Source organism: Garra rufa, chromosome 22 (assembly GCF_049309525.1).
Source record: "Garra rufa chromosome 22, GarRuf1.0, whole genome shotgun sequence".
In the NCBI taxonomy this organism is placed as follows: domain Eukaryota; kingdom Metazoa; phylum Chordata; class Actinopteri; order Cypriniformes; family Cyprinidae; genus Garra; species Garra rufa.
This window is the reverse complement of record NC_133382.1, coordinates 40,219,151-40,231,450: the sequence shown is the minus strand read 5'-3', so window position 1 is coordinate 40,231,450 and position 12,300 is coordinate 40,219,151. Positions and strand designations below refer to the sequence as shown.

At 31.7% G+C, this 12,300-nt stretch overlaps 2 protein-coding genes across 2 annotated transcripts in view; one reads left to right on the top strand and one right to left on the bottom strand.

Annotated features, from left to right (window-relative positions):
- The window catches only part of pald1a (phosphatase domain containing paladin 1a), a 53,648-nt gene extending 49,207 nt beyond the window's left edge, over positions 1 to 4,441 (bottom strand). Inside the window, exon 1 of the mRNA XM_073827970.1 lies at positions 4,309 to 4,441. The gene's annotated coding sequence lies outside the window, so the exon portion shown is untranslated. The remainder of the gene's footprint in view (positions 1 to 4,308) is intronic.
- Positions 4,442 to 6,280: 1,839 nt separating this feature from the next.
- Positions 6,281 to 12,023, top strand: ndr2 (nodal-related 2). The gene is made up of 3 exons (XM_073828766.1): positions 6,281 to 6,518; positions 9,247 to 9,992; positions 11,299 to 12,023. Exons 1-3 carry the CDS (start codon positions 6,281 to 6,283, stop codon positions 11,449 to 11,451), a joined length of 1,137 nt encoding a protein of 378 aa, XP_073684867.1. The 3' UTR covers positions 11,452 to 12,023.
- Positions 12,024 to 12,300: the final 277 nt, after the last annotated feature.

Below are 12,300 nucleotides of genomic sequence, written 5' to 3'. Positions count from 1 at the left end.
CACCAGACTTCACTGCATTAAACAACAGCAGCTGCAGGATTAATGTAAAATGATTTGCTTTTTAAAAGAAATGCACCAAGAAACTTCACAATAAATGACACTTTGTTTAATATTGTGCTGTAACGACATTCAGAGATGTTGAATTAAGTGTGAAATCATCATCTTTTTTTATATCAGTGGTGCAGCTACAAACCCAAAAACAACCCATCTTAAAATAATCCCTAAACTCATTTATTCATGAAGTGACTTTTGCTTTGAATAATCCATGAATTATCTAAGAATAGTTCAACATGATATGGCTCTGGCCTGCTATCCATGTTCCACATCAGATGTGGAAAACAGAATTTCACAATTTCCAGCTATTTATCAGTTACAAAATTAAGGGTTTCTGAAAGACAATTTCTGTAGAAACAAACTAAAAGTCTTGATTACCAAAATATATTGAAGACAGAACACACTGAACCCAGCAACGGGGCATGTTGTCACACTATATGGGGTAAGTTGTCACAATGGGAACCTGCTACTTATTGACACTGATTGAAGAAATATTTGTTGAAATATTAAACAAACTTAAAATCTATTATGTTTTTAAATGATTAATTAATGGCTTTTTAGCAAAATGAAAAACAAACCAAAAAGTGGCTAAAATAGAAATGGTATCCCATTGTGGGGTTTATTGATCACTTGTTGACTCAAAATCAAATAAAACAGATATTTTAGTAGATGGACAGGATTCACAACCCAAATAATGCATTTTAAGACAGTTTTACCTATATGTTTGAAACTTAATTTCGTATAGATATTGTGACAACCTGCCCCAGCCTCTGCTTTGAGCTCAAATGCCTTAAAATAACTTCCAAAACTCATATGAACTTCAAAGACAGACAATATATATTTTTTTTATCTCATCTATTAGCAATCATATTTCTGAGTAACAAGTTTAAAAGTCAATGTCTGTATAGACACAAACTTAAAATCTTGACTGTAAAAATATATTGAAGACAGCACATGCTGAACCCAGTAGTGGGGCATGTTGTCACATTATATGGGGTAAGTTGTCACAATGGGAACCTGCTATTTATTGATATTGGTTGAAGAAGAATTTGTTAAAATATGAAACAAATTTAAAAAACATTACATTTTTAAATCATTCAATGCCTTTTTAGCTAAATAGTCTGGGGGTTATTGCTCACTTGTTGACTCAAAAGCAATTAAAACTTACATTTTCGTTTGACGGACAGGATTCACAACCCAAATAATGCATTTTAAGACAACCTACATGTTTGAAAATTAACTTCACATAAATCTTGTGACAACTTGCCCCAGCCTCTGCTTTAAGCTCAAATGTCTTAAGAATTTCCAAAACCCATATGAACTTCAAGGACACAAAAAATATTTGATATATCATCTATTTGCAATCATATTTCTGAGTAACAAATGTTTACAAGTCAGTTTCTGTATAAACATAAACTTAGATTGCATAAACAAGGCAGCACATGCTGAACCCAGTAGCGGGGCATGTTGTCACAATGGGAATCTGCTGTTTATTGCCACTTGTTGAAGAAGAGTTTGTTAAACTTTGAAACAAATTGAAATCTATTATTTTTAAATAATTTAATGGCTTTTTAGCAAAATAAAAAATAGAAATTATATCTTATTGTGGGGTTTATTGTTCACATGTTGACTCAAATGCAATTTAAACACATTTTAAGAGGGTTTTTACCTATATGTTTGAAACTAAACCTCATATAGATGACAACTTGCCCCAGCCTCTGCTTTGAACTCAAACTTCTTAAGAAGAAATTCTTAGAAAGTCTTAAAAACTTCAAAAGCAGATAAAATACCATCTCAAATACATTTCCTTTCCTTTAAATGTATCTACATTGATAAATGTAGCATTAATTCAATGTTTCGCGCAAGACTCTTTCCATCCAGAGGCAAAATGAGTTGACAGTGTTTTTAATTGGCCTCATTTCTATAATGATCTCCACAATTACCCGTGCCTCTTCTGCAACCCTAAAAAGACCACTTTATCTGCCTTTATCTCAATCCCTAACGCAAACTCCTCTAATCTAGTACTGACAGGGTCAAACAGATGGATTATTCATAGAGTTCTGATGGCTATCAGCTCAACTAACCGAACAGCATCGAAACGAACTTCATCACCATTAATCTTCATAAGCGTGACTCTCGATCCACACATTAGCATTTCAATCGACTAATATCAAATCGCTTTTATGTGGATTGATAAGATTTTGCCATGTAGGTTTCATCCATATTCAATAATGAGAAATAATTATGTCTTATTTAGTGCTGAGATGCTAGGATGAATCTCACGAAGCCGGTCAAGAACATCCCAAAATCAAAATATTCAATAAATGTTGAATATTTTGTGGGTTTTCTTATCTTAAAATGAAATATATGCTTCATATTTTACTGTTGGAGTGAAATACGACATGTTTTTCGTGTGATTTATCCTATCAAATCGATTTGTTTACATCCCCTCAGTCAGTCAGTTATGAATTTAGCGGTTTTCTTCCCGCTGCCGCATTAAAAGCGCTATAAACTCACCTCAAGGTGTGAAAAACTTCATAACTTGTTCAAATACCAAAATGATGGCTGTAAATATCGATGTAATCGTTAGTTTAATCGAATTCTGTTGTTTAGTAAACTACAACAAAGTAACTCAAAGCGACACATACACAAACGATTCGCTTTGATTGCTGCGATGTCAGGGCGAACGAATCGTTTTAAGAATCGGTTCCTTTTAATGATTCGGTCAAGTTCAAAGTTCGAAACAGTGAGTTCGGAAAACTAATCTATTATAGATCTATTATAAATCAGTGCTTTGGAACTATAAAATATAGACTACATTTGAATTCAATTCGAAAGAAGCGCATGCAAATTCCAGGAAAGATTCGTTCGAACGAATCGACTCACTGAATCAGAAACATTTGCAACATTTCCAAGAGTTTCTTGTAGGTTCTTTACATGATACATGTGTGCGTTCTAAGCTCGTTTACATATCACAACATATTTTAAAATTCAATAAAATATTTACTTGTGTGTAATATGATATATACAAAAATCCATACACTATTCTACTTAAATTGAGCTCCATAAATACTATCAAAACATTTAAAATTGCAAAATATTTTTTGCCATTTAACTTTTTTTGCAAGTGTGCATATGACTAGTTTGATATAATGATTTATTAGATTATAGTTTAAGTAACATGGTTTTGTACATAGCAAAAAAAACTATGTACAAAACCATGTTACTTAAACTATATATAATCTAATAAATCATTATATCAAATGAGGCATATGCACACTTGCAAAAAGAAATGTGACCCTGGACCACAAAACCATCATAAGTCATAAGGGTCAATTTTTTGAAATTGAGATTTATTTTTATAATCTAATAGCTAATAAATAAGCTTACCATTGATTGAAAAAAAATATATAAATATTAAGAAAAGCTCCTTTAAAAATCTTAGTAAAGCAAATTAGGCTACTGATTAAAAATTAAGTTTTAATATATTTAAGGGGGAAATTTACAAAATATCTTAATGGAACATGATTTTTACTTAATATCATTTGTGTGTGTGTGTGTGTGTGTGTGTGTGTGTGTGTGTGTGTGTGTGTGTGTGTGTGTTTCAGACAATATTCTGCTTAAAATACTAAAAATTAACTTATTTTCTATTGATCTAAGGCATATGCAAACTTGCAAAATAAATTATATTTTATCCAGACAATATTCCATTAAAGTACTACTTAAAAACTAATAAGATTTGGTATTCATCTAATATCCAATATGCAAACTCCAAGCGACACATACACAAAGGATTCGTTCTTTTGAATCGGTTCTTTTTATTGATTCGGTCGAGTTCAAACAGTGTGTTTTGAACACTGATCCATTTTAGATCACTGGATTGAAATGATAAAATTGAAGCGCATGTAAAAGACATAAAGATTCGTTCGAACGAATCGACTCACTGAATCAGAACCATTTAAAAACACTTCCAAGCGTTTCTTGTAACTTATCCTCCCTGGATGATACATGTTTGCGTTCTAAGCTCATTTGCATATCACATACTGGTTCTAGCGTGTTAAAATCTGACCAGAGTGAATCACAGCCATGCAATCTAACGCATCAGAATCAGTAACATGCCGCTACATTGACGCTCGGTCTGTTTCTTTAATGCTCCGCTCTTTTCACAACTGCAGCAATGCAGCTTCACGCAACATGTAGCGATACATCCATGCATGTCAGGAAAAGCTCGATTGGAGAAACTTGAGCACTCACCATCGCAGTAAAACAGCCTCCGCCTTCAAAACAGAACCGCTGCTCTGAGCAAACACACTTTAGCAAATCTCTCTGCACGGCTGGATTCAAACACTCACTCCAGAGAGAAAGAAAAGAAGGCACTCGTGGTTTGGAAGACTGGCTCTTTGAGCATGCGCGTGCATATGTGTGTGTGTGTGTGTGTGTGTGTGTGTGTGTGTGTGTGTGTGTGGTGCCAGGCGCTGAGAGGATCCTAAAATCAGCAGTTCAGCCAGACAGAAAATGTGTGTGATTGTGTGTATTTTTGTCTAGGTACATCAAAAATTCAATGGACGATAAATGCTTAATTGCTGCCTTATTTTTTTAAATGCAAAAAAAGTCTAACCCTGCTTTTCATTATAATACACACTCATTCACATATGCATATATATCAATATATATATATGAGATCAATTATACTCAAAGTCTACTTTAAAAAATGCTAAATGTAAATTAAAAACGATATACACTTCCAGTCAAAAGTTTTTGAAGAGTAAGATTTTTAGTTTTTTTAAAAGGCTCTTTTGCTCACCAAGCCTGCATTTATTTGATCCAAAGTACAGCAAAACCTGTAAAAATTGGAAATATTTTTATTATTCAAAATAAATGTTTTTGAAATAATTTATTTTTGTGATTTCAAAGCTGAATTTTCAGCATCATCATGATCACATGATCCTTCAGAAATCATTGTAATATGCTGATTTGCTTCTCAAAAAACATTTATTATTAATATTACGTTGAAAACAGTTGAGTAGCATGTTATTTCAGGTTTCTTTGATGAATAGAAAGTTCAGAAGAACAGCATTTATCTGAAATAGAAACCTTTTGTACTCTAGAAATGTCTTTTTCATCACTTTTAATTAATTTAAAGCATCCTTGCTTAAAGTATTAATTTCTATAAGTTCTTTTCTAATATATATATATATATATATATTTTTTTTTATATATATATATATATATATATATATATATATACGTTTTTTATACTCTTTTTATAGCTTTTGAATGGTATAGTGTATAATGTTACTAAAAAAGCTTTTTATTTCAGATAAATGCTGATTTCTGGATCGTTCTATTTATCAAAGAATCCTTTCTTGAACAGATTTCTGAAGGATGATGTGACACTGAAGTAATGATGCTGAGAATTTAGCTTTGAAATCACTGGGATAAATTACATTTTAAAATATATTCAAATAGAAAACAGTTATTTTAAATAATACAAATATTTTAAAAATTCTACATGCAATTTATACAAGATTCTACTTGTGGCCTAATGAAAAATGATTTTAAGTAAGACATGATGCAAAAATTGCAACAACAAAAAAATTACATTTAGAAAAACATGATTTAAAAAAATATAGGCCTACAATATTTTACTTAAACTATCTGTAACCTAATAAATCATTATATCAAAGACATTATGCAATACAGATGACATATGAGACATGAGACATATGCAAACTTGCAAAATAAATTATATATACAGACTTTTTTCATTTCAGACAATTGTCGATTTAAGCTATTACTTAAAATGTATTAAAATATTTACTATTCATCTAGCTGTAACTTATAACAGCATGAATATTGCTCAATGGCAATGGTCTAAATATGACTGAACCAAGAAAATGTGACAATGTTATGAAAATATAAACGTTATGCTTTATTCATATCAGGGTCAAGTAAAGACACATATCTGACTCTTGAGAAGCTGTAAGTGCCATTACAGTCTTCAAAGGGCAAAAGCAACTTTGGTGACGTCACGGGGGCGCAAGGTGTTTTAATTGTTCATTGTAAAATATGCGCCTCATTACCACACGAATAGATGATGAGCTGTCATGGCATGTCAATTTCCTTTAATGTCCTCTGCTACTTGTTAAATATGCAGAGGTGCCAGAGGGAGGGGGTATATAAGCGCTCCTGGACCCTCAACCTGTCATTCTGACTCCAGTCCATCATGCAAGCGTTTGGAGCTTTGCGCCTGGCCTGCTACCAACTTCTGCTTCTCGGAGTATTTGGAAAGCACAACAGTCATGGCACGAGGAATATGGCATCCAGAACGGAGCGCAGCCACCGGCATCGTTTACCCACCTACATGATGCACCTCTACCGGAATTTCAAGCTCAACCAAACGCGTCCCGTGGAGAATACCGAGCACGAGCAAGCGGATACCATCAAGAGCATCCTGTCCAAGAGTAAGATTTGCTTTCCTATCGTTTTTAGAGGGTTTAAACGGAGCTTTTATTATTTTTTAAAGAAGTTTGGGAAGGGCTCGCGCACCGAGGTGAAAGTCTCTGAAGTGCCGCGGCTCTTTTGTTGCGGGTCTCGGTGGCTCCTGGCTGTCAAATCTTAGCGCCAGACACCTTCAATCCACATCTCACCGCTGGCTGAATAAATCCAGGACTAATGCTCTGAGCAAAGCTGATGTGGATTAGACCCTCGCCAGACATCCTTACACAAATCAGTTGTTAAACCCAAATCAACATCAGCCCCTCGGTTCTTTTTCACACGTCTGATTAGATTAGGAGCCGCGGGTTCCGAGCGAGCGAGAGCGAGAACGCGCGCGCGCGCACGGGGCCGCTGGTTCGTGGAGGTCTGGAGGTGTTAAACGATGGGTTTCGATCCGGTGTTTGTTCTGAGGGGATTAGGGTCGCACTGCCTTGCCCCTCCATTAAGATAAATCTAATATATGATCGATACTACATGACTTTTAATCAGATTGATGGTTTATGATCTATATGGCAGGGTTTTAAAAAACGAGACTAGTTTAATTGATGGTTCTTAATATTTAAACTCATTTACATAATAATTTACTGGAAGAGCAAGGAAAAAAGTTTGTTAAATCAAGATTGCTTCTTTAATACTGAATTTCAAAACATTACTTTAAGTATTGCACTGTAACATAATTACTATTCTTATTTGAAAACAAATTAGACTGCAACTAAAATATAATACACATTTTAAACAAAACCAGTCATTTTTTGAAAGTGGGATTTATAAATCATCTGAAAGATTAATTAATAAGCTTTTTATTGACGTATGGTTTGTTAGGATAGGACAATATTTGGAAAATCTCAAATCCGAGGGTGCAAAAAAATCTAAATATTGAGAAAATCGCCTTTGAAGCTGTTCAAATGAAGTTCTTAGCAATGCATATTACTAATTAAAATGAAGTTTTGACACATTTATGGAAGGAAATTTACTAAATATCTTAATAAAATACATTTGGTGATTTTCTGCTATTGCTGCAAATACACCTGTGCTACTTAAGAATGGTTTTGAGCTCCAGAGTCATTTTAAAATATTCATTTTGGTGGCAGTCTAATGATTATTTACAATAAATTATTTGGAATAAATAGAATAGTCAGTAGACTTCAAAGATAAAAATATAATAAATATTTAAAATTATTATTATTTAAAATATTTATTTTTTACAATTAAGTAGAATGCAACAATAAAAGTATAAATATGTATAATAATAATAATTATTATAATTTTATTGACAGTGCAATGCTTCCAGAATGCTTCCATCTAATGATTATTTAGTCATCATTGAGTTGAGCTACACAGATGTTGAATGGCAGAGCTATTAAGCACAGTCAGGGCCGCTTATTAGATAAACCAAAGCAATTAGCAATTTGAATGTAAATGTACAGCCAATACACTCCACTGTACAAGAGCCTCATCCGTGAGGATCAAAGAGTGTGTGTTCAGCTGCACAAATCACCTCATTACTGTTGGGTTTGTGTACATGACAGTCAGCCCTTCATCCCTGGAGAAAAATAAATATCAAAAGAGACACTCTGATGGGTTACAACTTGGGAGAATCTCACAAACTCTGTCAAAAACAGATCACATTTCATCCTAAAATCAAAGAAAGAAAGTTTTTTAGTCATATGAATGTGATCAAATATAACACTGGTGTTATAATCACATCTTCTAAATATTTTTTTTTTAAATAATTATATCAAATGAGGCATATACCAAATAGCAAATTAAATAAATTATATATATTTCAATTAAAAAAAAAAATCAGGGGCTGATGTATGATATGCAAAATTTTAAACAACTAAGATTTAAAAATTTAAAAATTTATTAATTTTGAAAATATATATATTTATTTTTTAAATAAATTAAAAAACATTTAGCAAGTTTTTTTATAGTAATATATAGAGCCCATCAATGTATAATATGCAAAATTTCAACCAGCTACAATTGAAAACTTTTTTTTTTAATAAATTAAAAGTTTTTCCAGTCTAAACTCATTTTTATAGGAATATATGGAGCCTAAAAATAATTTTATAAAAATGAGACATAGGCAAAATTGCAAAATAAATAAATAAACAATATATTTAGATTTTTTTTAATTGTTTTATTATTTTTTATGGCTAATAATAAATTATCACAGTTTACAAAAAATACTGTTCTTTATTATTATTATTTAGTGGATATTACTTAATTGCCAGTTTTCAATAAATATATTAATTTGGTATTTTGTATATGATATTAAATTGTGGTTTTACCCTTGCAAAAATGCACTGTAATTTCCAACAAAAAAAAAAACTAAAAATATTTTTATATTGGATCTGTATAAGCAGCCTTTACTTTTTATTTTGTTTTATTATGCACTGGCTAATAATACACTATAACAGCTTACAATAACTAATAAATAATATATAAAAAAATTTTGTAGCTGATGGATGATATAATTGCCTAATGTATAATATGCAAATGAGGCACATGCAAACAAATTTATTTCTTTTATTTTTAAATACAGAACGACCATACTGTTCTTAAAATATTTAAAATTAAATTTATTAAATATTTTTTTTGCAAGCCAGAACTTGATCTAAATATGACTGACTTACAATCATATATGACATATATGTGACATATACTCATGTATTTCTTTGTCTCTTCCAGGTTTGACCAATGAAGACAGACACTACGTCACACACTTCGATCTTTCCTCTGTTCTGTCTGAACGTCAGATCCAGGCGGCGGAGCTGAGGATTCGCATTCCCAAAGAAACGCATCAAGCAAACGTCACAGTGGAGATCCGTCATCAGCAGGACGTCCCCTGCCACCAACGTGGCGTTTGTCTGGAGAACCAGTCCTTGGGCCGGCTGTCCGAATCCTCTCTGATTAGCGTCTCCTATCACTGGAGGGTCTACAACGTCACAGACCTGCTCCTAAACTGGATCGGCCCCAAACTCTCCGAGAGGATCCGTCTGAAGACCAAGAGATCTTTGAGACACGCTCTTCAAGCTGCGAATAAATCCACGGATGGGATTCGTCACAGAGCCATGCTGCTGATCTTCTCGCACACAGTCTCTGAACAGGGCGAGCAGGACAGAGCCAGTCTCCTGCACACGGCCGAGAAATCCAAGTTCTTATTCAACACCGAAGGAAAGGAGGTGCGGAGAGACAAGCCCCACAAGAGCAAGCGGGGCCGCAGAGGTCAGCCGATGAGGAACCCGGAGCCGCTCAGGAGCCAAGCGGAGAAGAGCTCCATGTGTAGGAGGGTGGATATGCATGTGGACTTCAATCAGATCGGATGGGGATCCTGGATCGTCTTCCCAAAGAAGTACAACGCGTATCGCTGCGAGGGGAGCTGCCCGAACCCTCTGGGAGAAGATCTTCATCCCACTAACCACGCTTACATGCAGGTGAGGGTCTTTTGCAATTGTTTGTCATAGTAAACAATTCATACTGAAAGTCTGGAAATAACATTAAGCATCAGAACTGCATTCAAATCAGGGTTGTTATTGTTTACTGAAAATAATGTAAACATTTATTAAAATTTAATTTTAAAAATGAAAACTTCACTTTTAAATTTTTTTTTATTTGAATGAAATATAAGATTTTGTTAAAAATGTTAAAAAATAAAATATAAAAAAACATTACATTTACTTTAATTTTTTTAAATTTTTAATTTGAATAAAATATAACATTGTTGTTATTTAAAACAAAACAAATGTTAATTCAAAAAATAAATAAATAAACAATATTTTAGCTAACTGCCATCGCAAATTATTCTCATTTTTATTTAGTTTAATTTGAAGTATTAAAATAGCTAAATCTGAAATAAAATGACGTAAAAAGCAGTATTTAATAATAATAATTATTATTATTATTTACAATTACTTAATTGGAATAAATTTAATAATAATTAGACTGCAGCAATAAAATATAATAAATATTTACATTTATTATTTAGAAAATTTATTTATTATTGTTGCAGTCTAATGATTATTTATATATGTATTTATATTTATATACTAAAATAAAATATAAAAATGTAAACTTTACTAAATTTACTTTCAATTATTTTTTACAAATTTTAATAAAATACAACATTGTAATTACTTGAAATAAAAAACGTTAACTAAAATAAAATATATATAAAAAAACAATATTTCAGCTAACTGCAAAGCAACATTTCTCATTTTCATTTAGTTTAATTTGAAGTATTAAAATAGCTAAATCTGAAATAAAATTACATAATATTTTTTTACTTCAAATAATGTTTACTGAAATGCTGAAAATAACTTAATTTTTAACTTTAATTTAACTTTAATTTTTTACTTATTTTATTTCAAATAGTTACCAAGGCAGCATTTCTCATTTTCATTTAGTGTAACTTGAAGAACTAAAATAACTAAATCTTTAACAGAAATAAAATTACATAAAATATTCCGTTGCACGAAATAAAAAAAATAACTGAAAAAAAAAAAAAAAAAAAAAATTCATTTATTTTATTTATTATTTTTATTTAGTTTAACCTGAAGTGACTTAAATCACTAAAACTGAAATAAAAAAATAGTATAGATAAAAACCATACAGACATATTATTAAAAAATGACACAACAAAGTTGCTTAAATTTGAACTGAATTTAAAATGAAAACAAAAAGTAACAAAAATCACGATAATACTGAATAACACTAACTTGCTTTCGTTCTGTTTGTTTGCAGAGTTTGCTGAAATATTACCATCCCAGCAGAGTTTCTGCGGCCTGCTGCGCGCCGACGAAGATGAGTCCTCTCAGCATGCTGTACTACGAGAACGGAGAGCTGATCCTCAGACACCACGAGGACATGGTTGTGGAGGAGTGCGGCTGTCTGTGAGGAGCATCTATGCAACAAGAGCTTCAGACATTATCATCATCCAGAACATCTGAAGACTTCAGAAAGAGACGGAAATTTAAGACTCAGCTGTTCTGGTTTTAGAGTTCTCCGTTCAGACTGACTGATCGTCCAGGAAAAAGATGGAAAATGAGAAACGAAACCTAGAATATCATGATCGGTCGTAGTAACTGTTAAACGGATTATAAAGATTGCAAGCACTGTCTATGTATTTACAATCACAGCGTGTGATGGAGAAACTATGTAAATATTTATTGTAAATAATACATTAATAAAGCCTTGATATTTATGTAAATATAATATATGAATCTTTGTATAGAAAATATAGATCAGACAATGTTATTTTTGCTAATAGAAATAAAAATATTTGCCTGAAAGCTTTTAATCTGTTCTTTATTATTATCTATCCATCTATCCATCTATCTATCTATCTATCTATCTATCTATCTATCTATCTATCTATCTATCTATCTATCTATACTGAAATCTACCATAAGTAGATATTACTAAATTGCCACCGTTTTTATTAAATATATTAACTTGGTAATTTTGTATATAATATTAAATTATGGTTAGACCCTTACAAAACTGCACCGTCATTTCCAAAAAAAAAAAAAAAAGGTTTTAATTCATTTTTTGAATGCACTGGCTAATAATAAATTATCATAGTTCACAAAAAAAATTATAATTTAATGTACTTTTTATTATTATTTATCAATCATAAGTGGATATTACAAAATTTCCAGTTTTTTAATAAATATATTAATAATTTGGTATTTTTGAATATGATATTAAATTGTGGTTCTACCCTTACAAAAATGTACCGTAATT